This window comes from Microtus pennsylvanicus, chromosome 2 (genome assembly GCF_037038515.1).
Source record: "Microtus pennsylvanicus isolate mMicPen1 chromosome 2, mMicPen1.hap1, whole genome shotgun sequence".
In the NCBI taxonomy this organism is placed as follows: Eukaryota; Metazoa; Chordata; class Mammalia; order Rodentia; family Cricetidae; genus Microtus; species Microtus pennsylvanicus.
The window spans coordinates 121,019,970-121,046,967 of NC_134580.1; the positions used below are offsets into that span (position 1 = coordinate 121,019,970).

The following is a 26,998-nucleotide window of genomic DNA, read 5'->3' on the forward strand; positions in this document are numbered from 1 at the left end:
TAACTGCACAGAAGCTATGACTCTAGCCATGCTGTCCCTGCTACTGTGGTGAGTTCCCGTTCTTTTAGCCCTTGGGATTAAAAGGTTGGGTTTTTAGTAGATGAGCTCTGAGAGGGGTGGGAAAACTACCTCCTTTGGCCTCAGAACTCGTTAGATCCAAACCTGAAGAGAGCTCAGGGAGAAGGTGTTTGTGGAGGGTGTGTTAGCCTCCTGCCCACCAGGGTCTTTGCTAACGTGGCCTATTGTTCCTGTCGTTACTGCACAGCTTCTGCAGGCCAGTATCCTGCCTGTGGGCCACACTCTCAATGAGAGTCGTGAAAGATGAGAACATGCTTGTCACAGCAGTGGTCTGTGCAGTACTGCTTCCAGCTCGGAGGTAGAGGCCACCACGGACATCTCTGGTGGCAAGGTGGGATCTTCCTAAAAGGAAGCATTTGGGCAGCTCTGGTACTGAGAGAAATGTGGCACCCCAGGAGAGCAGTATCTCCAGAGAGGATACCTGTTTTCCCACCTCCTCGGCCAAGTGACTGGAAGCCTGAACTGCTTAAGCATTTAGTCTCGGGGGCCAGGGAGCAGTGACTGACCAGGCTTCTGTGGTGGTTACCATGTTGAACCTCTTTCACATTCTGCAAAAGGCCACTGCTAGTCTAGTGTCTGAGTTGTTCTCTGCTCCAGAGTCCTAAGGTTAGAACCTTGTTTAGGAACAGCTGGGCAGCTGAAGCGAGATCCAGCACACTGCTGCTACCGTTCGCTGCCTGACAAACTCAGGCTCCCTCTGCTGGCCTGGGAGGTGGTGCTACTGGGCCGGTTTGGAGGACTGATGGGCTCTTTGAGCCAGAGATACTGTGGTGTCCACAAGCTACCCAGGCCAGCTCCCAAACAGGCCTCACCGTGCACCATCGCTGGCTTATCTTCCCACCCTCTCCAAGGGGAAGATGGTTCCCACTGGTGACAGTAAGCAAAAGCCAGGGACTACAAACCCAGCTTGGGTAACTCCAGGATCTTGCCACCTTTCCTCAGTTCCTCTTTCCTTTCAAAATGGGTGTCCTAGTGCATGCCTTTAAATCCCAGCACTCAGGAGGCAGAGGCGTGAGGATCTCTGTGAGTTCAAGGCCAGCATGGTTCCAGGACTGTTACACAGAGAGACCCAGTCCTGTGCCATCAGAGAGCATCTTCCTAAGCACGGGGGTTGTTAGCACTCTCCCCCGACTCCTGCGTCTTCAGAGGAAATCTCCCTAAGTATGTGGGCCGTTAGTTCCAGGTCTTCCCCCATTACTAACCCATCTGGGCTTCATGAAATTTATTCCCGTAAGGTTCACTTCCCCTCAGACTACTCGAAGCAGTAATTCTCAACTTGTGAGTTGTGATCCTTTCACAGGAGTCTCCTGAAACCACGAGAAAACCTATTTCCATTATGACTCCTAACAGTAGCAAAATTACAGTTATGAAGTAGCAATGAAAGTAATTTTATAGCTGGAGTCACCACATGATTGTGTTAAAGGGTTGCAGCATTAGGAAGGGTGAGAACCACTGACTAGAGTTCCCGTGAGTCATCCATAGCTGGACCCATGCATGTATTGATTTTCCTGTTACTTCTTCCTATTCGGTCTCCCAGTGGGAAACCAAAGTCTTGGGTTTCGGTGGCCCCTCTCCCCCATGGCCTCTGAGGGGTTCATAACAGCTGTAATTGTTCCTTGCTGACAGTCTCCTGTCAAGCACTGCCCAGCCACATGACCTTAATACCGTCTCAGCCTTACCCTCTCCCCCACAGCTGAGCACCGTCTGTCAGGACAGCCCTCCAGGACCGTCTTGTTCATCAACACCGACACATGCCATGCCTTGGTGGCTCATAGGGGCTCGGCCGTGTGGTCTCAGGTGTGTAGTGTCAGAAGATCAGACAAGACCCCAGTGCCGGGCAACACGTTGGTTTTTAATGGCATTGACATCCAGGCAGTCACATGTCAGTTCTGCTTGGCAACTTCCAGGGGTGAGGGCTGCAGCTTTGCTGGGCTGGGCTGAAGCCCTCCAGTCTGCTCAACAGCCTCTGAGAACTCACCACCTGGCCTGTTGCTCCCCGACCCGGCCCCACTGAGAAATACAGACAATTGCACTGATTGACATAAATCCCGAGCGTTCTGGACTCCCAGCACACCCCGGTCTGTCAGCGTTGATGAGGGCTTTGGCGTCTGCTCGAGGTGGTCCAGGGCTGCTCCCGGGAATAGTGTTTATCAAATGTGACAAAAGTTCTTTTACAGACTGGGGGTCTGGAAGATTTATTTCTGTGGTTCTGAGACTTGTCTCCAATGGCTTCACTGGAAGTTGGGCCTGGATAACGCTGTGTTGGTTGGTTTATTTGTAAGGAATGTGTAAGGCATTTTGGTAAGTTGAACAGTTTGCCGAGGAGACTCAGACAGAGGTTCCCTCCTTTGAGCTGCTACCATTCTCCTGCAAACAAAGTGGAGATATGAAGGAAAGGCCAAGTCAGGAGTCAAGGCACCCACTCTTGTCCCATGCCCAGGACCCTCAAAGCTTGTCCTGGGGCAGTTCCACAGACACCTCCAGACCTTCAGAGAGGCCCAGAGCTGACTCTAGGGGCTGGGGGGTGCATGCAGAGGGACTGATGGGACCCTATGACGAGAGGAAGGTGAGGTGAGTGTGGCTGAGAGTCTGTGGTCCTGCCCCAAGAGGCCCACCCAGGCCATGGAGTGAAGACAAGTTAGCAGTGCAGGTGTCGACTCCCTGGGGCCCTAAACAGCATGGACCAAACCTCTGGAGGTACGGAGGCTAGCCCTGCAGTCCAACCTGCACCAAGTACTTACTGCTTTTTCCAGCTGTTCTTGCAACTTCTTCACTGTGTCCCTCTCTTTTGTCAGCTGCCCCTGGGTGGTCTTCAAAAGTTCTTGAAGCTTGGTGGCGGCACGCCCCAGGTCACTTGTTAACCTCTTCTCTTTTTCTAATCTCTCCTGTGGGCCGAGGGTTGAGAGAAGTCAGGCCCCACGTGATAGACCGGAAGAAGAGAGCTATGAGGACCTCCAAGAGCACAAGGCAGGTATCTGGTTATTCAGGCAGACAGTGCTGGCTGGGAGGAAAGCCTTTAATGACAATGCTGCCTGTGTCCTGCCATCTTCAGCTGCTGCCAGGACAGTTTCCTGGCCTGATGGTTTACTGTGCACTGCCCAGTGTGAAGGCCACTACATGTGTACCTAAAACATGACTTCAAGCTGTATAGAGCTTACATTTAATTGACAACTAACTTGTGACTGAGACGTGACTTAGTGCTGTCAAGTGCCCTCCACTAGGTGTGGCCAGGGAAGCCAGTGCCTGGGTGGTTCTCTGGACTGGCCCCTGTCTAAGGCCATGAATGACTGTGGTGATTTGAGTAAGAATGACCGACCTCCCTAGGCTCATATGAGACTGCTTAGTCATAAGAAAGTAGCACTTTTGAGAAGGATTAAGAGGTGTGGCTTATTGGAGCAGGTGTGGCTTTGGAGGAAATGTGTCTCTGGGGGTGAGAACTGAGGTGTCAAAAGCCCATGCAAAGTCCACTTCTTTCTGGGCCTGGGGATTAGAATGTAGCCCTCAGCTACTGTTTCAAAACCACGTGTGCTGCTATAATAATGGAATAAACCTTGGAAACCATAAACAAGTCCTCAATTAAATTCTTACTTTTTTTGTTTTGTTTCTCAAGACAGGGTTTCTCCATGTAGCATTTCTGGTTGTTCTGAACTCACTTTGTAGCCCAGGCTGGTCTCAAACTCACATGAGATCTGCCTGCCTCTGCCTCCTGAGGACTGGAATTAAAGGCGTGTGCCACCACCGTCCAGCTAAATATTTAATTTTATAAGAGTTGTTTTGGTCATGGTGTCTCTTCACAATAGAACAGTGACTAAGACCAAAGCCTTGAAACCTACAAGTCCAACCGGTACCCCAGTTCATCCTCTACCTTCAGCTGTGTGACCTCTTCTACTCCTGAAGACTCCAGGGGGCCAGCAGCGCGGAGCTTCTCCAGCTCTTCCTGTAACCGATAGGCTGTGCTCTGAGCCTTGTCAGAGAGGAGAAAGGTCTGAGTCAGAGGCCTAGTAGGTCAAACCTGGTTAAATTCACCTAGGGGTTGGGGTGGGGGGCAACCCCAGCCAAAGAAGGCAATAGCTCAGGTTAATCCACATGGCTGTATCTACATGGGCAAGAAGCTTGGACATAATCTACAAGCACCCAAGCCTTCAGGATCCCCCAAAGATGTGGATACCCACAATGTTCCTCGGGTAGACTCAGTACAAGTGCCCACTCAGTACTTCTTAGTCCAGGTGCCGCCTGGTGGTTAAGCTGGGAAGCCCTGAAAGCATGTAGGGACTGAGGGCCACTTGGCAGGAGCTAACCTCTTCAAACTCAGCTGTGAGCTTCTGCCGCCGTGTTTGCTCATCCTCCAGGATGGCCTCTGTCTGCTCCAGCTGTGTTTTCAGCTGTATGGAGACACAACAAATGTGACTGCAGTCTGGGGACAGACCCAAACTGAAGCTCCACCTTCTAGCTGCTTCTAGGACTCCTTGGGCCTTTCCCTGCCCTGGGGAGTCACACTTAGCACTTTCCTCCTGGGGAAACAGTGCCTCAGACTCAAGAGAGAAGCAGAGAAGTTGAAGAGAAGTAGGGAAACATTACCATTCCGGGAGCCTTTCACAGGACTCACAGGATAGGAAAGACCCCAAAGCCATGAGTTTGATCCCAGGTTCGCAACGGGAGCCCAACAACAGGTCCCTGCCTCTGGCCAACTGTTCTTGGCAGCTGTTCCTTTGGTCAAAACACTAGAAGACATCCTGCTAGCAATGACCCAGGAAATGGCCACAGCTAAAGGCGAATCCCCTTTGTGCTACAGACCCAAACCCAAGCTGCAGGCCTGTCCAGGAGCCCCTGGTGTTATGAGGACTGAAGGCCCTGGTTACCTGCTCTTGACTCTACCATACGTTCTGGGTACCTCTCATCCAGACCAAGCAGGGCAGAGAGGGTGGCTAGCAGTGGGGATTGGAAACACCTACTATGCACAGTTCAGTCAGCACAGAGGCTGCCCACCCTAAGTACCACCTGGGGAGTTAGGGACACATCTTAGGACAGCTCATCACCCTAACCTTCATAGGGTCCTGCTCGGCTGGAGGGACAGCTGGAGACCCAGCCACGTCACCATCCTCTACGTGGCTCTTCATGTCACTCAACTGCTGCCTGACCTGAAACAGGGAGGGGTGCATTTGTGCAAATAAACAGCTAAAGGCATGCAGGTACACATGTACACACACACATGTACACACACACACACACACACACACATACACACACACAGAGAGAGAGAGAGAGAGAGAGAGAGAGAGAGAGAGAGAGAGAGAGAGAGAGAGAGAGAGAGAGAGAACACCCTTGTGGAGGAGGGATAGGCCAGAACCACGCATTCCACTCTGAGCCAACAAGCCTCCAGGCCAGTAAGAGCCATGGTGCTTATTGAGGTCAGCTGGTGCCACCCTCCAGCCCCTGGAGCAAAGTGACTTCAGTGGATGTAGACCTCACAAAGCCAAGGAGTCTTCATGGAACAGACGGAGCTGACAACATGCCACACTTTGTAGTTTAATGATGTAGTCTCCTGTTCATGGCCTTTGGGGGGGCTCAGAAAAGATGGTATTATTGCCTTGTAATGCCTCATTCCTCTGAGTTCTGTTGCTGGGGCCAAGATGTACAATATAGAGGAGGCCTGGAGGTCACTAACCTCTCTAGGTCTCCCATCTGAAAGGTGTTAGGGCCACACAATTACCTGAGAAAGGTCCCAGTCAGAAGGCCTGTGGATAGAACTCAAGTACAAGTTCTTCAGGAAATATGGGCAGCCTCAGGCTCCACTTAAGTTTTACTTGGAAGGCCACCCCAAGTCTTCCTTTCCAAAAGTCCCAACAGGCAGAAACCAAAGGGCACAGTTAAAAGATAACAAGAACCCCCGGCAGGCATACTCTGTGTGCATATACTGCCTGGGTGTGGTATGGGGTGGAGGCCTCTCACCCAGACTCAACCTAGCAAATGGCTGAGAAAAAGCTTTAGATTCATTCAGGTAACTTGGCCTAGACAATACCCACTTCTGGTGTGGTAGTCTGAGCAAGGCCAAAGAATGGGATCCAGTAAGTCCATGATGGACTTAGAAGACAGCGTGGAGGATGCTAGCCTAATATACCAGACTTGGTCTCTTGGCCAGAGCTCCCCATGTTCCATCTCCAAATTTCAGAAGCTGAAGGCTACTTCAAGGTTTTCAAAATGACTGTGCAGATCCAACAGACCACAGCTCTGGCTGAGTGGGCTGCTGCCAATAGCCAGAGCTTGGGGGTGGGGTAGGGGAGGTAGCCCAGTGAAGAAGGAGCTCAACTGGCCAAGCTAGGGCATGCAATCAGGCACTGCAGCTGCAACCCGGGAAAACGGAATGGCCTCCGAGGCACAGTGCAGCCCCTCACATCTCTGCAGGATTATCTGCTCCCAGTGCCTGACAGAGGGCCAAAGGGGGCAGGCTGCCCTGTGTAACTGTAGTGGCAGGGCCTGAGCCACCACTGAAGCAGGAAGACCTACAGAAAGCAAAGGCGTGCCACCAAAAGGCACCAAGGGACCCTTTGTGATGTCCTGGACTGGGCAGGTGACGAGACAGGCTAACAGGGCTGTCATCTCACAGCTCTCATTTGTTTGTTTGTTTGAGCTCTCAGTTTTGAGCAGTGGACAGGTCTTCCCAAAGATGGGAAACAGAATGTGAATATCTTGGCCCCTGGCAACTACAAGTCCAGCTCCGAGTTTTAGGCATCCTGCCAAAGTCCCAACCTAGTCTATGTAACAGGACTAAAGCATGGCAGGACCTGCTAAGCTTCAGAGTCTCTGCATGGATGTTAAAACACCACCATCCAGTTAATCACACACACACATACACACACACCCCAATGCCATACTCCCCAGCCCAGGACATAAGCCAACCTACCAGGGCAAGCTCAGCGCTTTGTTTCTGAGCTTCACTCTTGGCTTCATCCAGCTGACACTGAGAGTCTAACAGAAGCTGCCTCAACTTCAGGGGAAACAGCCAGGTGAGAGGTAGAGGAGAGAAAAAAAGAAGAGAAAAGAAAATCGGTTCCAGTGAGTCCATATCTAACCCTGGAATGGAACCCAAGCCCGGAAGATTGACATAGAAGGGGCAGGTGTCCTCCAGCTACCATTTCCTGTCAGTTGACTTAGGAAGGCACAGCAGGCTTTAGAAACACCTGCCCACCACCTCTTATTAAAGAGCAAAAATTTGCAACCAAAACCAGATGAGGGTGTGGGCTTGGGCGATCTCCTGAAATCAGGAGACTGTAGCAGACCGAAATCCAGTGGCAGCTAAAAACGACAGCAGCAAACCTGCGGAGAGGCCACATGCTCAAAGGCCAGCTGGAGCAGGAGGTGCTGCTCTGGCCCTGCCCTGCATCGGGGCCGCCTTTCCGAAGACACCTCAGGGCTGTCAGTGCAAAGGGGCATCAGCAGGGCTTCGGGGGAAACCTGAAAACCTAGCTTTTAAGGCTCCTGTGGACAAGTTCTCCACAGTAAAGAAGGAACCACTCAGGATAACCCAGGCTTCATGGGGCAGAGGCCACTCAGGACCAGAACCTAGGAATGGTGGATTCACTCACCCCTGCCACCTCCTGGGCATAATTCTGGCACTCTGCACTGGCAGCTGCCATGTGCTTCTCCAGCTCTGCTTCCAAAAGTGAAGTGTGCTCCCTCACCTAAACAGGGACAGACATGGACACTGGTCAGAGCCTCTCAGTGGCCAGCAGGGGCCCTTATTATACGAGTGGGAATGATAGCTGTCGAGTCTGGCTGGCCCCAAAATAAGCAAAATACTACCAGGTACACTGAGGTCAGAAAGAAACAGTCCCTAGCAATAGAACCCCTCATTGAACATCGAACAGGTCCTGAAAAGTCCTCAGGCTTCAGGGTGGGTAGAGCAAAGTTTATGTATTGGCAAAGCTTAGGACAGAGGGCACTTTTCCAAAGGCCAAGGCTTGCTGCAGTACCTTGAAGAGCAGCAGGCTCCCCAGGAAGCACATCCCTGAATTCTAAGGTCTACAACTAAGCCACTACTGGGCAGACTACACAGCTCATGGCTCCCAGACCACTGTGGCTATAAAATCTTATTACTTAGGCTCAACAAGACAAAGCCCTTGCTCAGAAGAGCGATGGCCTCCTTGGACATGTGGTTTGTGAGGAAAAAAATAACAAGGATGCATACAGTCTTGGCATGAGTGTCAGAACATGACCAGCAAATTTATAGGACAACAAAAAGCAATCATCAGAACGGAGACAACATACCTGATCTGAGCTTTCAAGTTCTCCTTTTAGCTTCTCTACAATGTCTTCCAGAAGTTTCACTGTGACCCGTGACTACAAGGGAGAAGACAAGACCCATCAGGCATGAGACTCTGGGAGAAGCATCCTGGGCCCACTAGGCTCAGGTGCCCACAGTGCTGTGGCCATCAAGCTCTGGGAAATATGCAGGCCAGCCATACCTTCTGGAGCTCCTCTTCAGCAGCCCCCACCTTGGCCTTCCACACACGCTCTTCCTCCTCCACACTCTTCTGCAGGTCTTTGAGCATACCCTCCTGGAGAGGAGGCAACACTGAGGCAGGCCCCTCCCTCCTTAGTTTGACCCCGCAAACACAAACTATATCTTCTTCACCCTCTGCAGCACTATTCTTCTCCACTGACTGTGAACTGAGTGTCACAGGGGAAAGAAGCTGGCCCTGGCAGGGCTTTATCAGGAAATGAGGTTTACAGCCCCCGTAAAGCTGCCAGAACTCCTACTATTCTTGGAATCAAAGGGCTCAACCCCATTTACTCCAGGCCTACCTCGTCCTTCCTGCCTGCTTGCCCAAGCATCCCTATTGTAACTATCTTTCCTAGCCCCAAACCTTAAATCCATGCTTGTTCTTGACTTAATACCACCCAGCTAAAGAGATGAGGGCAAGGTGGCTGCCGCTGCACGAGGGCACACAGAACCATGCCATCTGCCCCAAAGACTCCAGGCTCTTATTCCTGGCAGTGCCCTAGGAACACCAAGCTACAGTTACCACTAAGTCACCACCAAAGTTAGCCCTGGCTGCTCACCGTCTCTGCCAGGATGGTGCGGTACTGGTCACACTCAGCCTGCAAGGAGTTCTGGGTCTCTTCAGCCTCCCTCAACTTGGAGACTATGTCCTGAGGGCAGAGGGACAATCACGAGTCTGGTTAGTCCTTCCTCTTGATGACTCACTGAACAAACTGGACTCCTGATTCCCAAGAGCCAGAGGAGGACCCAGCCCAGCAGTGTCACTTACCAAGGAGGGCTCTACGGAGGCAGGCGGTTTCTTTAGCAGCTCAGAGCCCTTCTCTTTGACTTCCCGCAGCCACTCAGCATAGTTCTGCAAAGAGACAGGCATGGTGGGGCCAGGTTGCTCCCTGACAACAATGGGGACCTGGGGAGTCATCTTTCTCCCTACCTGGTGTGCTGAAATGGAGAGGTCTGGGAGCAAAGCCAGCAGAACCTCCTTGGTCTGGGCCTCAGCCAAATGGAGCTGCTTTTCTGATTCCTCCTAGAGGATGGAGAGAAAAGGGCAGCACTCAGCCTATGCCCCCGAAGAGCACATCCTCAGCACTGCATGGGAGGGACAAGTCAGAGGAGGCTAGGATGTTTGGTCTATGGCCCTGGTTATTTGTGCAAACCAGCAGACACTCAGGTCCCAAACACTTTCCCTTTCCAGTTTGTGTGTGCAAGGATATACACACGTGTATAATAACCAAGCTGAGGTGTACAGTAAGGGCGGGGTGGGGGCGGGAAGAGGCTAGAAGGTGCATGGTGTCAGAACAGGTGGAAATTGAAGGTGGAAGCAGGGCATATCCAGCAGCCACCAGGGTCAGGGCCAGTAGGAGACAGAGACAGAGGCTGAAAAGGGTCAGGCTCCAGCTGTAGGAGGAGAAGGGGACCAAATTCCCACCAGGCAGAGCTAAACCAACTTAAAGAACACAGTGAACGTGACCCAAGCTTGACTCATCCCAAGCTGTGCCAAGCCTGACACTCCTCATTGGTCCTCCAGAGGGAGTCAGCAGCCCCCTACGCAAGGCACAGCACCAGGAAAAGAGGCAGAGAAGACCTAAAGGAGCCATCAAACAAAGCCCAGGACAACTGCATCCCCTGAGCACACAAGTCTGTGGAATGGCTCCAGGGAACTTTGGCCTAAAAGTTTTGTCTAAACCTGAGACAGACAGAACCCACTTTCAGTTCCATACCGCTGTGTATGGCTTGAGGCTTGACGTGGCAAGGACCCCAACCTTGTGAGCAGCACTTTGGCTATCTATCCCTGATCCATGAAGGCAAACAACATGACACATGAGGTCACCCTCTAACTCTATCTGCCTATGTAGTGCAATCGAGTAAAGTAACAGCTTAGACCACAACTTCCACATTTGCCACAAACGTGGGCCAGATTCATGGGTCATTTCTAGGACTAGAAGTCCAATATTCCAGGAATCTGACTTCAGCTCTAAGAATGCAGTGTGGCTAAGGCTAGCCTTTCCCAGGTCTTTCTTTGGAGAACCACGAGAGAGTTACTGCAAAGCTGTCCTATGGAGATGGACACTCCTGTGTAAGTGATGCTGGCAAGAGATAGCCTTTCATGTGTGATGGGCGCAGGTGCAGGGAGCTCTAGGTGTCACCACTGCTGGGGATGAGATGCCATGCTGGCTCCTGGCCAACCAAGGGCCCTAGAGGACTTCACTGCCCAGATGCTCACTGCTAAGGCCATTTCCCTGAGATACAATATAATTTTCAACTTAGTCCAGGATGAAAAATGCACAAAATCTGTAAGCTGCATAACCCTGGGCTTGCTCAGGGTCTGCGCTCCTCTCAACAGAGGAAAGCATCAGGGCACAAATTTATTTGCTCCATCTTAAGGAAAATGACAAAAAAGGAAGGAGGGAGAGAAGGAAAGAAGAGGCCATGGAGCTCGGGTGGGGGGGGCAGAGTTAGATACAGGAAATGTTCTAAAGCCAAGGCTAGCCCGTCCATGGCTTTTGAGTCTCGTAGAGTTTGCTAAAGCAGATGGGTATTGGTGCTTCACCCGTGGCCTTACCAAAGCACTCAGGATGGACAGGGGCTCTTACCTTGGCTTGGGTCAGGGAGCGCAGCTTCTCCTCACAGGCCCGCTCAGCTAAGGCCAGTGCCTCCATGGCCTTCCAGTTCTTTTCTCGGAGGTCCTAGAGGAAACCAGAGAAAATCAGCTTGGGGCAATTATAGCACAGTCCCCACTGGCCGTCTCAAGCTGGTCTCAGCAAAAGCAGAGCTCACAGAGCCTCCTTTAGTCTACACCAGAGAATCTCCTAGGACTTGCCAGGAACCAAGTATCCTTTCCTTGGTCTATGTATACATGGCCGCTCAGGGCAGGTGGCTCATATACGAAGATAGGTACTGTGGCCAGAAGTAGGAATGGTCAAGGCACAAGGTAAAATGGCCTGCCATTTTCAGGAAAGAGAAGTGGGGAGCTAGCTTATCTCTTCAGAGGGAAGTTTCCTGTGGCCCCTGGCACAGTTCTGGCCTGGACAGTCCTTGGGAAGCTTTGTTCTCTATGGGGGCACTGTAACAAGGCACGTGCAAGCACAGCCTCAGTGGAGAGGTATGCCACCTGCGCAGCATGACTTCTTCATGGCTTCTAGTGTCACCCTCCCTACCCTGAACTGTTCAAAGGGAGCGTAAGTCCTGAGCCAGGCCAACCACTGCAATCCCAGCCCAGAGGTGGCCCCATGCTTGGGCAGTCTGCTGTGGGATAGCTGTGGGCCGTGTGGGAATGGAGAGGCTGAAGAGCGGCTCAGCACACATTGTAAACTTCCAGCACAAACAACGGGGAAAGGAGCTGGGAGCGAGCCACGTCCCATGCGGCCTGGGTGGTCAGAGTGTCTTCAGGTGACTTGGGAGGACTTGGCCCACAGGCTCCTCTCTGCCCCTTCTACTCACATTGTTCTTCCCTTTCTGCTGCTCCATGGCCTCCTTGAGCTCACTGGTCTCCTTCTCCAGACACGACACCTGTGACTCCAGCTCCTTGAGACTGGGGGCGAGGAGGGGGATGGTGAGATTTCAGTCTTGGCTCCAAGAACTCATTTCTTCTCTGCTTGGGCACCTGGCCCAGCTTGAGGTCCCTCCCATCTGCCTGGGCATATGCTTTAAAAAGCCTATCTAGCTGCCTAGCCTCTTTCTCCGAGACTCACCTTAAGCGCAGGAATCAGGGCAAGGACCTGAGTCAGAGTTAGAAGTAAGGTTTTTAAGACGTTCTTCTAGCCTAGGTCCTTTCTGGGCACCACAGCCCATGTCAGCTGACCCTTCCCTGTGGTGCACACCTGGCCCTTAGTGCTGAAACTCAGGGCAGTGCTGCCGCCCCTCCAGCTGGAACTCTTGGAACCATGGTTCTTAGCAGCTCTCAAGAGCCCACTGATTTCTAGCGCTTCGGAGACTTACAAGCTCCTTCTTCCTAGTTTTGGGACTGAGTTTGAGGAATTAGCTGACGACAACCTATCACACTATAGGATGGTCAAGTCCCCATCTTTCCAGTGCTCTCCAGTGACCTTCACCATACAGAAATAAAAGCTATACTCAAGGCTCTTGGGGATGAGCCTCAAATGGACATCTTAATGCACTGAATGTAGAACAGATGGCCCGAGCCAGATATAGGAAACCCAAAGTCCAGAAGTGGTCAATTGTGGTGGTTTAAATAAAAATGGCCCCCATAGGCCCATAGGGAGTGGCACTATTAGAAGGTGTGGCTTTGCTGAAATAGGTGTGGTTTTGTTGGAGGAAGTGTGCCATTAGGCTCTGAGGTCTCAGAAGTTGGAGCCTGGTTAGTGTGTCACTGTCACTTCCTGCTGCCTGCAGATCCAGATGTAAATGCTCAGCTACCTCTTTAGCACCATGCCTGCCTGCATGCCACCGAGCTTCCCATCATAATGAACTAAACCTCTGAACTGTAAGTCAGCCCCAATTAAATTTTTTAAGACTTGCTGTGGTCATGGTGTCTCTTCACAGCAACAAAATCATAAGATATCAATGATATTCTAAACCAGCAGCTTGAGCAACTCTGAGATGCCAAGAGAAGCCTGACACAGAGTAGCTGCTACCAGTCTGATGCAGGGATCTGATTGCCAAAGTCAGCTAGAAGGGCGCGCGCACACGCACGCACACACACACGTGCACACACACACGCACACGCACACACACACGCACACACACACACACACGCACACGCACACACACGCACACACACACACACACACACACACACACAGGTTTCTTTCAGGAGGCCATGGTCAAAAGCTTTTTGAAAACCACCATTCTAATTCACACTAACATGAGCTATAAAGTCAGCATGGGCTGAACACATGGCCATCCTGACCACCCTGACTAACAATGGATTCAGTCTGGCACAGCTTCTATTTTCAGTCTGAATATGGCAGACCTGGCCTAGTGGGCTTTGTGGCTATGGGTTTTAGGCCCACAAACCTTGAATACACCCTGAAAGCTCCACTTGGATCCCTCAGTTACTCCCTCTGAGGCCAGCATTATATAATTGTCTCTTCTGGCAGAACACCCCGAGCACGTCCAGGGTAAGACCCTGAGGAAGAAGCCATACACACCAGTGGCAAGGACACACTGACCATAACCTCCTTGGCAGTGGCTATAAAGTTCCAGAACATTTGGTTTGGTACTCCAGCTCAGAACAGGGTGGCTCCCCACTTAGGCAACTTACAGATACACTGTTTCAGAAGGAAATCAATCAATTCCTGCTGGACATACTAACACCAGACTTTAGCAGGTCTTATTCAGAGTGTGACTTAGTTATCTTAGTAATTTTACTGCGTCACACAAAAACCTGAGGTTGTTTGTTTTGATACAAGGTCTGGTAGGTCTGTCTGTCCTTAATCTTGTAATCCTCCTGCCTCAATCTTTAAAATATTAAAATTACAGGTGTGTCTTATCATGCCAGTCTTCAAAACTATGATCTTAAAACACAAGAGAAAGCCGTAAACGAATACAACCTCTCCACCTTATAAATATCATCAGGAGAAAAGAGGTTCATCCATGCATTCTGAGAGGGCTGACTTCTGGGTCTTCAAGTGAGTTTCTAGTTTATTCTTAGCATGCCCCTCCTCCCAGTTACAGAGCCCGGAGGATGCCAGGGGACACTCAGGCTGTGACTAGGAAGCTGCATTACTGCAAAGCACATGGAGAAACAACTCTTTGGCAGTAACAGTCAGAATGAGGGATCCTGGTGGCTGCTATCCTAGGACACTGCCAGGATGCAGGGAGACCATTCTTCGTACCCCTCCTTCACATGGCTGCTTTGGGGGCCTAGACCATGGCAGCAGGACTCACCTCCCAAGCCTGTGGGCATCTGCCCCAGAGGCGCTGGTCAGAAAGACTTGAGCCTGATCTGAGCAGGCCATCCAGACACTTTGGCCTTAGCCAATAGCAAACAAAAGCCATGAGAATGATTGGTGTGAGTCTGTATGCAACTGACACTGAGGGGAAATAGTCTGGCCAGCAGGAAGTCACCTCACAAATGAAACGACTCTATAATGTGCTCTGGACTACTCCAACAGAAAGGGACACTTCCTCATTTGACTTCTGGATCTCAATCCTTAAAAACCCCACACCTTGCAGAAACTGAGAGCCTTTATGAAGCACTGGAGAGAGGCAGCACAGCTTACTCTGAGTTCACTGTTATGTTCATCCAGGGATTTGGGCTAAGCTTCAAGTGTTAAGAAGGCGTGAGACCCTAGGGGGAGGTAGTTTGGTCATGGGAATGCTGCCCTAAAAAAGGAATTATTTCTATAAAGGCAAGCTGTTGTAAACAATAAGCCTGACCCTGGTCTCCTGCCTCACCACAAGCAACTTATGGATTCCTGCCATTGTGCCACACACCGGGATGTGAGAGCCAAGAAGGGCCCTCACCAGAGGCCAGATACCAAACCTGAGGGCTGAGGAGGTGTCTTTTCTTCTGAAGGGTGCCCAGCCGTAACTACGGAGAGCAGACTAGTGCAAAACTCTCGCAAGCTGGCTTTGTTCCCTACCAGGTCTGTCTTCTATCCTCTGAGTCACCGGAGGGACAGTTAAGCAAGGGGACTCTAAAATCTAAAAATTCTGAAGGAGGATTCTCCCCCCCCCCCAGGAGACCCAAGCATTCCAGTGAAAGCTCCAGCTTCCAGGGGCCCATGGCCAACCTGGGCTGCAGCTAGAGCAACTGCCCTGCAGCCCTCCGTGAAGCTTACCGAGTCTGCTGCTGGTCCACCTCAGCTTGGCTGGCCTGAAATAAAAACACAGAAAGCTCCTTGGTTCCACAAGGCTCACAAGTACAGGAACTGGGCAAGGCTGGAGGCCCTTTGCTCAGCAGAGTCCACCCTCTCCTCGGACTGGCCTGAGAAATGACTGACCTGGGTGACTTGGGCCTGGCCTGCTCCCAGAAGCGTCTCGATGGAACGGATCCTCTCTGTGAGCTGTAAGTTCTCTGCCTTGGCATCCTGGAGCTGCCCATGGAGATTACTCAGCTCCTCACACTTGCTTTTCACTTCTACCTCAGAGGACTGTAATTTGCTGTGCAGCTCTGTAGAAGGACAAGGAAAGAAGTCAGGGTCTGGAAATGCCTGGCTGGGCACCTCCTCCAACACACATAGAACGCCAAGGGCTCCCTCTTGCACTGTGTGCCCAGAGGCCTCACTTCCGCATAGAGCTGCTTATGGGCTGGTAAGGAAAGGCGTTCTGTGGCAGCGACATCTGTGAGCACCACAGGTAAAATAAACCAGTGAAGGAAAACGAACAGCAAGCAAAGCACATTCAGTGCAAGTCACTCTCTACAAAGTACTGGCTCACAGGAGTGGGACTGAGAGCAGAAGTGAGACATCCAGCGGCTGTGCCCTCCCAAGGACCCGCCCTGGCCCTTCTGTGGGAGACATCAGCTCACAAGTCCCACAGCTAAGTTAGCCCAGTGCCTCTGACGCTTCCTCTCCCTGAGGCTGATCTTCAGGCTCAACCCTAGGTGATGCTTCCAGATGGAGCCTGAACAAGGCAAGAGAGACTTGAGTCCCAGCTTCCCAGGGATGGGATCATCTCTCTCCCCATCTGCAGCATGGGGGCTCTGCACCCACCATCTCAAAGTCTGCCTCCAGCAGGCCACTCTCTTTCTTGTCTGGACAATGGCAGCTGCTCCTATCACCGCTTCTCCCACTGTCCATCCGAGCCTGCACCACGATTCTGAGCAGTGCCAGTGGAGCTGAGTCATGGCCGGCCCCACATCTTCCCACGTAGTCAGCTTTCTCATCCCAGTACATACTTGGGGCAAGTCCACTCCTTTCTCTCCTTCTTCTGACCTAGTTTTAAGATCCCACCTTCTACCTCAGAGGGCACTCAGTGGCCAAAGGCATACCTGGCCTTCTAGAGCAGAGGCCAGGAAGCTGGCCCAAGGCTGCTCACCCCCACCCATTGTAAAAAGAGTTTTGTTTCAATGCCAGGACTGTAGATTATAGGATATCAATGGCTGCTTTGCCCCCAGTAGCAAAGCAGTGTGGTTGTAACAAAAATCATCTGTCTCAGAAAGTCAAGCATTTACTTCTGCCCCACCACAAACTGTCTGTCCAGAAGGCATTGTTGTGACTAGTCCTTGTGGCTAGCACTGCTGCCAGCCTAGCGCCCATGTCAGGGGTTCAGGAGGAATGGTGGGTAAGTGACTGATCACCACATTCTTAGCACCAGCACCACCTAGGCCTCATCCAGCCCTTGCAGGCCCTGCCCCCGCTCTACCGTCCTCATCTCATGTTTAACACTTCCAGGTTCTACTCTGCAGCCAGTGGTGGATAGTTTGGGCCCACTATGCTATGGTTCCCACAATGAGACAAGGTCACTGGGAAGACTCATCTGGGAGAGTCATCCAGAAAGAGCCATAGACACTGCACTCACCTGCTACCCGCTGCTGCTGTTCCTGGGCCTTCTCAGCATCTGCCCGGAGGCTGGCGTGGCTAGTCTGTGCCCTGCACAGCTCCCGGGTGACCTCCTCAAGGCGCTTCTGCAGAGCCTCTTCACTCTCTTTATGGGATGCCTGAGGAGGAATAGACAGGAAGAGGGCTGTGAGAAGCAGAAGAGGCCTAGCTCCTGTAAGCTGAGGGGCTGCAGAGAACACAGCTCTTTACATGGTTATCCTAGTCACTGTGGTCTCTGGATGGTGGGCAAAGAACAAGTTCAGGGCCAGTGACATGGTTCAGCTGGTAAAGGTGCTTGCCTCCAGCATGATAATCTGAATTTAGTCCTTGGGACCCACACAATAGGAGAGAATACTCTTATGATGTAATTTCAACAAGAAAGAAAGTCCATTTCTGGATAATTCTGAATCTGTATAAATATTCCCCCAGCTAGCACCCCTTCAATGTGAGGACAGCTCCTAGAGTTCTTGTTTGGGGGAAGATAGCTTCCCCATTGGTGTCAATTCTCTCCCTTGAAGTAGCTGCACACAAGCAAGGCACACAGTTAAGACATATAACACTGCTGGCCTTTTTACTTCAAAGTTCAGCCACACAAAACCATCGGTGTTCAACCATGCTTGATCCGTCAAACAGCCATTTCTCCTATTTCATTCAGTCTGCATCTTGAGGACTTCCATGTCAACACCTCATCCTTGTTCAGAGCAACACAACTGTTGCCCACTCAGTGGCAGAAAGGCCTTTCTCATCTCTCAATCAATCCTCCTCAGGGCATCTGTCAATCATTCCTAAACACTGGCCTCCTGGCGAGTGGGTACTTTACAGGCCAAATTCTGCAAAGGACCAGATCTCTTCAGAACCCAAGTTTGTCTGGATCACGGACGAGTGGGACGAGTGAGAGGGACAGTCAACAAGTAACTCTAGTCAGCTAAAGTGGTATTCCAAGACATCCTCAAACACTTTAAGGGGCTGACAGATTGAAAACACCAATTTCCTTCTCTTCCAGGGCAATGTCTGCACAGGGGTGCTAAGTCAACCATTTTAATGACATGGAGACAAAGCTGAATCCAGTGATAGCGCAGCTCTTACTAAGAATGTATCCCTTGGCTGTAGAAAAGTGTGCACTATACAAGGAAAAGTTGGGGTAGCTTTAGGGTGGGTAATATTTTCTCTACATTCAAATGTGTCAAAAGGTTGGCTCAGCTCCAAATAAAAGGCACAAAAGTAAAGAATGGTTCAATGTCTCCCAGTGGGCAGGCATGCTTCTCCTCTGCCCATCCATCATAGCATATATAATATCCTCACCGCTCTGTCAGTACTGAGAAGAACAGGACAGAGACATCACCTGTGCAAGAATACCACCAGCCCGCCTGTGTCTCTCTTTTCATTAAGTAGGAGAACCAACCTGTCTCATTTTTCTTCTCACTGAAAAATGAGAGACTGCTCATTTTTCTTCTCGTGGTCAACATTAACTAAAGTACTGATTTCAATAAACAATCACAGGAATCCATTCATCTACAGAAATTAAAAACTTCAAAACTTTAACAGAAAGCACATACATACACCTTAGGAGACAACGAGCCTTTTAGTCTGGAAGAAGGTCATCAACACAGCCAGGCTAGTTCTATGCTAGGCCAACAGGCCATGGACTTCCATAAATAAACACTGCTGGGACTTAGGTGCAGTCTATCCTGGAACAAGGAGTCGGGACAGGTTCCATTTACTGCCTGGAAGATGGCTCTAGGGTCAGAGTTAGGGCCACCTCCTGATGCTATGCTTTGGGAACTAAGCCAGTAGGGCCTTGCCCGCCCTGGTCCCCAAAGAGTTAGAAAGGCAGAATGAAAAAGGCCTTTCTTTCTAAAAAGCAAGCTGCAGTCTCGCACGGCTAATCTTCAGTTGCAGACAGGCACTACTGTCATGTCCAGGAGCAGAGAGGAAGCTGGGCTCAGCCTAGGCCAATTCGTCTTCACACAAGCTAGTAGGAGCATCAGAAGTCGTAAGTCCCGGGGCTGACTGAAGCCTTGTGGGTGTTACCGATCATGCTACGAGGACAACCTCCCTCCCTCTGAAAGAGACTGGGAAACATCTTCCAAGCCACAGCATCTCCAGCCAGAAGCTGCAGTAGCCAGACTCAGACCCAGAGTCTGACTCTGCCATGCCCCTTGCCATGCAAACTTTGGGTAGTTGTTTCACTTCTCTGGGCCACAAGCGTCCTTGTGAGTGAATGGCAGATGTCAACAGTTCCTGCCTTGTAGAATAGGGTATAACATTTAGGGTATAACATTGGTACTTATTGGTACCAAGCACACTGATGCTTAGCACACAGCATTTCCTGTATGCTACTGCTCTAACAAGGCAAAGTTCAAGAGTTCAAGCCCCAAACACTGACTAAACTTCCAGCTATTCACCCTGCCTGGAAAGGGATGACTATGCTCATACAGAACACCCACAGGGCTATACAATCAGGTTCAGTGCGCAGTGAATGGACATTGAGGTGGCACCACTGCTACTCACCTGCAGTTGTAGGACCTGCTTCTCAAAGGTGGCTGCTTTGGCTTCCAGAGCTTTCCGCTGTTGCTCCTCCTGCCGGGAGGCCTCTGACTTCTCCACTAGCTCCTTGTTGACCTTGCTAAGCTCCTGTCTGAGCTTTGCCAGTTCTGTGTTCTGCCTGTAAGACAGTTCCCAGCCCCAGTTGAGGAGGAGGATAGAGACTGGCAACTGATCCCTCTCTCAGGCATATCTGCCCTTTTCTAGTTTAGTGCCCAACTCTTAGGTTCATTATCTAAGAGTAAACCATGTGGCTTTTGGTGTGGGATTTTATTGAAAATGGGTTGCCAATATAGTATGTGGAGCAAAAGGCCTCTCTCAGACACCACTGGAAGCAGACAGAACAAAGACAAGACAGGTGCAAGGAGCATCCCCTCACTCCCTGCACGTGTGTCTCACTTTACTGCAGAAGAGAGGATGGCCAGCTTAGGGAGTGCCTTGTGAAGGCACTGATGGTCCTCGTCCTGGCTCTTTGTTCCACCAGATGACCAGAGAGGCCATTCAAGACTAGAGATCAAGACACTTAGAAAAAGTGCTTCAGTGTGGCACTTTAAAGTGGGTGTCAGGCCACAAGAATATTCTGGAATTTCAGGAAACCTACTGAAGGAAAGTTTGAGACTAATCAAATGTCTACCTCTGTTACTAGCTAGAAAAAGCATAAGACAAGGGGACAAAAAGAAGTGAAAACCCAGCTGCGAACAGCTGTGCTTCACTGACAGATGGGGTCCCTCCTCTCTGACAAACTGTACCAGAGACCAAACCACAGAACCTTTAACTCAAGCACTGTACAGTGCAGAGATCCAAATGACCTGGTAAGGGTGGTGTGGCGCCTTCTCGGGACTGCTTAGGACTTGTGGATGGAAAAAGGGCTGGTAAAACCCACTTGGCTGCTGTGGACTCCCGACCAGGCAGGGTTTCTGGACTGAAGGGAGGCAGCAGCCACTACTTGGTGACAATTCCCCAAGCTTCAGAACTTTCTTCAGAAAGAAAGTGACAGAGATTCCACATGACGGAGAATGCCAGAGTTTCTCAGTCCTCAATAGCCTCGCAGTGGAGGACTGAGACCACAGCAGGTCCTTGAAACACCTATACTCTCAACTAGAATAAATCTGGCTTTGATACTCTGTGACAACCTCCTCCATATACCATGTATGCCAGCAAGGATGAGCAGCAGGTTGGCACACATCAGACCTTTCTGAAGCATCAATGACATGAGGGGCTCTGGGCCAGTTGCTAAAAGATGCAACTGCTCAGAACCCGCATAGATGCTGGATGTGGCCAAGTAGAAACTCACAGGAAGTCCTGTGTATGGCTGCCACACCAGCCCCACACCCAGAAAGATGCTTGACTGCATCTGCTATAGCCCACAAGAGACCCACTAAGTCCACCCAGGTTCTCAGCCCTAGGAAACATGTTACCATGGTCTCTACATGGGACACTCAGCTTACTTGCTTTCCACCTGGCTGGTGGCCTGGTTCAACGCATCCCTCAAGATGGAGTTCTCCTGCTGTAGGCGGGCCAGCTGGGTGTTGGGGCCATTCTCCAGCTGCTCCTGAAGAGTCCGGATCTGAAAAGTTACCAACAAGATCATCAGGGCTGGTCAGCCACACACAGCACTAGCAAGGTCACACAGCTCAGAGTGGAAGGTCTGGAGACTACATCTGCTCCAAGACAAGTCAGGAGTGTGCATAAAGCAAGAGGTACAAGCACTGTGCCACTCCAGTGTCAGGGTCTCAGGGACAAGTGTAGATCTCCTTCACCATCACCCATCTCTCTAGCCAACGCCTCAGACAGATGCACAGGTACCTGAGGTCACACAGGTATACTATTCTGAGAGAAAAAAAGCACAGGGCCACAGAGCACAACTACCTCAAGGAGGACTCATCTCTTGCCTCCTGAGTCCACATGGCATCCCTGAGACATGTGGCAGGGAAGCAGTCATGCCCACAATGAGCCAAGCATAGGTTTTAGAAGATAAATGTCAGTCAAGACAGGGAGTCACCAGTGCTGGTCTCCCGATCCAGGTAAAGGTATGTTCAGGTTTCCTACTTTACGGGATCCTCCCAACCACCAAGAGAAAGTGTAATCAGCATCACTGCAGCCTCACCTGATGCAAGGCTCTTTTGAAACGGTGCTCTTTAAAATATATTTTAAACCTTCCTGGTTAGTAACATCAGACGTACGGAAATGCCCAGTCAGATTCAGATCCCAGCAGACTTCCTCAGTCTCTGCTCAAGCCTCACCCTCTGGGTCCCCATGACTCACCCAAGCCTACTCCTTCCCCTGTGCCTACCTTGCCCTGCAGCTGCTGCACCTCCTTCACATGGTCCTGGTAGCTGGCCTGCATTCGTGCCTGCACAGCTGCGATCTCCTGCTCCCGAGCTACCAGCTGCTTCTTCACCTTGGCCTCCCCAGCTGCAGCTTTGGCCTTCTCTGAAGCCATCTCCTAAGAAGAAACGGCAGGTAGGGGTGAGGGAACTTGACCAGGCAGGCAGAAACAGGGCCAGATTACTTTCGTGAAAAGCATTGAAAGGGTAATGTTCTAAGTGGAGTTTGTTCTGTCTATGTAGCCTAGAAGACAAGTATTGTTACCAGCACTCACTGGTGCTCTGATAGCACATTCTTCTGGGATCTGTTCCCATTCCCAGATTAGTGGGGTCCTGCATAGACTGGCAGGGCCCAGAAGGTGTCCACAGACCGGCCTCCATATACAGCCTGGAACCGTACCACCTCCCATCCTGACTTTCTCAGTAGTGTCTGGCTGGTGTTTGCAGGCCTCGGGCTCCTTTGCTGAGCAGAGCCCTATCTTACAAGGCCACACACTTTGGCACTGGAGTGGACACACAATGGTCTTGTCCAGAGTGTGGTGCCTGGAAAGACAACGGCTGGAACGGTTTCCAGAAGGTTTTGCCTTCCTTGGCCTGGAGTCTTCAAAGCTACACCTGGGCCCTGAACACTTAAAAGGGAGCACTGCCAAATCATAGAGCTCCCAGGAGTGCTCAAGCCCATAAGCTCCTTCAGACACTGGTCACGGGCCCAACTCTGACAGGCCCTTCCAGGCGAGTGGCACAAACTCTGCAGATGACTGGCATTCTCAGTGCATCCAGGACAGGCCTTTTGGCATGACTCCAAGAATGATCACCAAGCAAGACCCTTTCCCAAACATTTTCTCATATACTTTCTCAATGGTTTGGGACTAGGAGATATAACACCAGCATGACATACACACGCTGGCTCTACTGGGATATGATGGTCCACAATTGCAAGGGCACAAGGACGATAAAAGCAGACAAAATAAACATTCAACTATTTACAAAGGGAAGATACAAATACCAACAAAAGCTCCTCCCTCAGCTGCAAGCCAGCCGGGGCCTCAGTGGCCACTTGCTTACAAACAGTCTGTTAGGCTGGGCCAAGCAAGGTCAGAGTATTTGCTCTACAAGGCTCACAGTCTACCAGCAACCAGATACAGGTCTGTGGCAATTATAATGATCACCTCCATGAGAGTTCCATAAGATTCCTCAGTGCTGGTTACAAAACTAAGTCATATAGGATATTAAGAAAATGTCCAACCCACCAGGGAAGTACAGGAGAACCTCAGTAGACGCAGGAAAGAGTAGAGTGTCCTGGGAGCAGGCAGCCATCCAAAGAGGGGAAGGTAAGATGCAGAGGCCTAGCACTCAGGGTGCAGATTTGGGGATGGAGACTGGGAGCTAGTGACAAAGCATGAAAGAGGTTTAAGTAGAGATCAGCGTTGGATCTCCTGAGCTTATAGGAAACTGGACGTGGGTAGGGAGAGAGGATCATAGCTGGACACTGGCATTAAATCTGGATCAGAGCCAAGGCCCACACTCTGGAAGATGAGGTGGGTAACAAAAATCAAGGCTTCTGGACCTACAGTCCATACCAGGAACAGATTCTACTGCCACAACCAAAGAAGGGTGGTACATGAACATGTTTGGTAATTAGGTGCCATTGTGGAAACCATGCCACACAGCCACCTCTGAGGGAGAGCATGGACACTGAGTGGCCAACACAGAGGTAGTATCTAAGAAGCCTTACTTCCTTCAAACCTGCCACCCTGTCCTTAGTGAATACGACTTCAGAATGGGAAAGAGCCCACTCTATCAGAGGTTACAACCTCCTCATCTATCATGTCTTAAGCCCTTTCTAAATTAAAGGGAATAGACACAACTGACTAGTCAAGGAACATACAGCCTGCTAGAAGGGCAGACACTCCTGCATCCTCTCATCTGTACTTCAATTTGGGAGTCAGCAAATTTCCATCAGGACCCCTCTGTCTATTTAGAAAGAAGGTATGTTTGTTTTTGTGTGTTTGTTGTTGTTGCTTGTTTTTTGATCACTGACATAAGCTGGAGCCATCTGAAAAGACTGTTGGTTATGCCGACCCTGGGCAGGTAGTAAGCAAGCCAGTAAGCAGCTGTCCTCCACGGCTTCCACTTCAGTTCCTGTCTTGAGTTTCTGCCCTGACTTCCCTCAGTGATGGAATGTGAACCGAGAGTTAACATGAATAAATCCTTTCCTCTCGAGTTGGCTGTGCTGTTTATTACAGCAACAGAAACTTTAACTAGGGCAGAGGGTATTAGAACAGCTCCCCAGAACTGCGGACTCTAGTCATCTGATCTAAGAAGTTGGAGGACTCTGCCAAGTTCCATAGTATAAACTCTCACCCTTCCTGCAGCCTAGGCCTAAATCCTAACATGAAGTGTGCATAGAGCTAGGAGGAGATGGTACATCCAATTGTCATAAGCTGAAGGCCTGCATTTCCAGGAACCCCAGATAGCTCGAGTAGGCCATGTGGTGACATCTTAAGAAGCAGGACAGGAGGTCACTGAACCCTAAGAAGAGGTCTCTGGTGGATGACCAACTTGTCTATCAACCAAATTTTCTGTCTGCCTCAGAGGTGCAGTCACTGAATTTAAGAACAAACTCAATTTGCCTCATTCCTAGTTTGTCTCAAGTAAAACAGATGGGAAGTACCTAAGGGAAGGGCTATGCCTCAGATGGGGTCAGATATTTAATGGCCCAGGCCATTCCCCTGAGTCTGCTGCCTGGGACAGGAAAGGCAAGACGCAGGGAGACGGCAAGAGAAAACCCACAGCACCTGGCACAAGAGAGAACGTCCTAACTGAGAGGATACCAGGCCCATGGGGATTCCCCTAGTCCTGCCCTCTATGTCCTCTGGGGATTCTGGGACACCAGGACCCACCTCAGAAGCAGAGAGGCAAGGGAGAGGCTCCAGTGAGCTCAGCAGTGAGTGACTGTCCAAGCCTGGGGACCTGGTATATCCTGAACAATGCCCCAAACCTGCCCCCTTAGCATCCCTGGCTCACTGCTACCTGTCATTCAGAGTAAAAGCCTTCTGAGCAGCCACAGGCAGCCAAGAGCTACCCTGTACAACACTCCACTAACATCAGAAACAGGGAGGAAGATCAACCTCTGCCCCAGTTCTCAGGAAAACCAAACTGAATTAAGTGTGCACCTCCTCCTTCCTCAATGCACTAACTCAGAAGATGACTTGTCATCCTGGGAACCACTACAATCTGAGGTTCTGGTCGCCGCTGAGCTGCATGTTTTCTTAGACCTCAGAGGAGGGACCCCAATACCACACCATCAGCTCTTTAGACAGCACAGACTCTTCAGTCAAAATATTCTTGGCTTGCTAAGACAGACAAGCCCTATCCTGATACCCAATGGGCAACTGTGGCTGGGTTTCTCAGAGAACAGAAAGAGAAGGGGCTGCCTCACTTCTGAGCTTAGACAGTACCTTGTTGAGTTCCCTTAGTTTGCTCTTGGCGACAGCCGCATCCTCTTGCTCCGTGGCTAGCAGCTTTTCTTTCTCTTCTAGCTGGCGTTTCAGAATTGCTACAGGGTCACCCTTCTGCGTGGCCTAAAAATGTTGACAAAGCCATGTTAAAGGGGAACAGAAAGAGACATAGTTCCCCCCACTCTGGCAGTGAAACAAGAGGACTGTGGGTAGGTAGCTAAGTACCATCTGACCCTAGACACAGCCATGAGGAACAGACGGTCCAGCCTTCAGAAACTCCTAGACCTTGTGCACATGGATGCTTGCTGTAGTTTTCATAACCATAGGATTTCCGGTCTTAAAGCCAGTATATGCAGCCTAGAGGCCACTGGCTGCAGTATGGGAGCTAGAACAGGAAGTCTGTATTCTAAGGACATGGTCTGAGATAAGCAGGGACTATAGTTACCTTGACTTCAACACTCATACCCAGGAAACACCCCCAGTGCTTACTTGCTGAGGAGCTCCTGCATCAGCAAGAACATACAGAGCCTGTCATCCCCCAGTGAGAGCCAAGAAATGACTTAGCCCCAACACCTCCAGCCACTGAACTGACCAGCATACCTCACTCCCTAGAACAGAGGCACTAGAGTAGGAATCAGTCTTTGAGTTTGCCATGGTAGCACAAGGGACATGTCACAGGGCTCTGCCACACACTATGTCTGGATTTCTTTCCTTATACTCTGGCCCAAACCCCTGCTCTGCCTTCCGGGCAGACAAGCAGTAGTAGATCACTGACAGCTGATGCTACACACTGAGCACAGGCAGCAATGGCAGGATTCTCTAGGATGTGGAAGCCCTTCCAACCCTTCCAGGGACATTCTTTTTGCAGTTTGACAAGCAAGGTATGCCTTGGTAGACAGTTCCTGGGCAGGGGCAGGACTGAGCAAGACGCTGATCTCAGGGGGAAAGGCGTGAGTCAGGCCAGTCCTACAGTGGCCTACCTTATGCCAGGTGTCCTGAGTAACTCCAGTCTTCTCAGAGAGGATCTCAATAAGCCGTTGGGCCTCACCCTCATTGAACACCATGCTTCCAACTGTGGAGACCAGCGTCGTATAGGGCAAGAAGAGAGGGCTGTCGCAGTCTTGGGTTCCTGAAGAGGGAAGAAGGAGCAGGGGCTTACATTCCACCCCAAAACAAGGGATGTACAACAATATCCCTCAAAAGGTAGCCCTGGTCGGAGCCAAGGAGAACTGTTCCACAGCTTTAGAACAGCAGGCTGGTACAGTGGGCTTCTTTTTAAATGATGGGTCTACATCATTGCATAGAGTCCCAGCAAGACTAGGAGAAACATCCTCCTTATTCTATATTGGTAGTAAGAATCATATTCAGGATTCGGTGCGTGCTAGGCAGATGCTTTGTCACTGGGCTACAACTTCCTTCTTTAAATTATCAAGACTGAAGCTGTGTGCGGATGCAGGGATGAGGTAGCTTTGTTAATAGAGCTGCTAGCACACACAAAGCCCTGGTTCGAACCTTGGCACTGCACAAACTGGGAGCTCCAGAAAGGAGGAAGGGAGATCAAGGTCACACTGCACTCCACAGTGAATGAGGCCAACCTGAGTTACATTAGACCATGTCTTAAACAAACAACAAAAAGGATGTGCA

At 50.7% G+C, this 26,998-nt stretch overlaps 1 protein-coding gene across 2 annotated transcripts in view; it reads right to left on the reverse strand.

Annotated features, from left to right (window-relative positions):
• Positions 1 to 1,909: 1,909 nt before the first annotated feature.
• Positions 1,910 to 26,998, reverse strand: part of Rrbp1 (ribosome binding protein 1) — a 64,526-nt gene continuing 39,437 nt past the window's right edge. The window contains exons 3-24 of one of the 2 annotated variants that reach the window (XM_075962343.1): positions 26,335 to 26,483; positions 25,355 to 25,477; positions 21,860 to 22,012; positions 21,015 to 21,133; positions 19,534 to 19,687; positions 17,003 to 17,141; positions 15,484 to 15,653; positions 15,322 to 15,356; positions 12,017 to 12,107; positions 11,170 to 11,262; positions 9,510 to 9,602; positions 9,348 to 9,431; positions 9,139 to 9,228; positions 8,541 to 8,633; positions 8,344 to 8,415; positions 7,662 to 7,757; positions 6,980 to 7,063; positions 5,121 to 5,216; positions 4,377 to 4,460; positions 3,944 to 4,042; positions 2,820 to 2,963; positions 1,910 to 2,445 (exon numbers count right to left, since the gene is read on the reverse strand). In XM_075962343.1, the coding sequence (XP_075818458.1) occupies positions 2,407 to 2,445; positions 2,820 to 2,963; positions 3,944 to 4,042; positions 4,377 to 4,460; positions 5,121 to 5,216; positions 6,980 to 7,063; positions 7,662 to 7,757; positions 8,344 to 8,415; positions 8,541 to 8,633; positions 9,139 to 9,228; positions 9,348 to 9,431; positions 9,510 to 9,602; positions 11,170 to 11,262; positions 12,017 to 12,107; positions 15,322 to 15,356; positions 15,484 to 15,653; positions 17,003 to 17,141; positions 19,534 to 19,687; positions 21,015 to 21,133; positions 21,860 to 22,012; positions 25,355 to 25,477; positions 26,335 to 26,483 (2,300 nt within the window). In that variant the 3' untranslated portion in view covers positions 1,910 to 2,406. The remainder of the gene's footprint in view (positions 2,446 to 2,819; positions 2,964 to 3,943; positions 4,043 to 4,376; positions 4,461 to 5,120; positions 5,217 to 6,979; positions 7,064 to 7,661; positions 7,758 to 8,343; positions 8,416 to 8,540; positions 8,634 to 9,138; positions 9,229 to 9,347; positions 9,432 to 9,509; positions 9,603 to 11,169; positions 11,263 to 12,016; positions 12,108 to 15,321; positions 15,357 to 15,483; positions 15,654 to 17,002; positions 17,142 to 19,533; positions 19,688 to 21,014; positions 21,134 to 21,859; positions 22,013 to 25,354; positions 25,478 to 26,334; positions 26,484 to 26,998) is intronic. The other variant, XM_075962342.1, reaches the window with a different exon arrangement.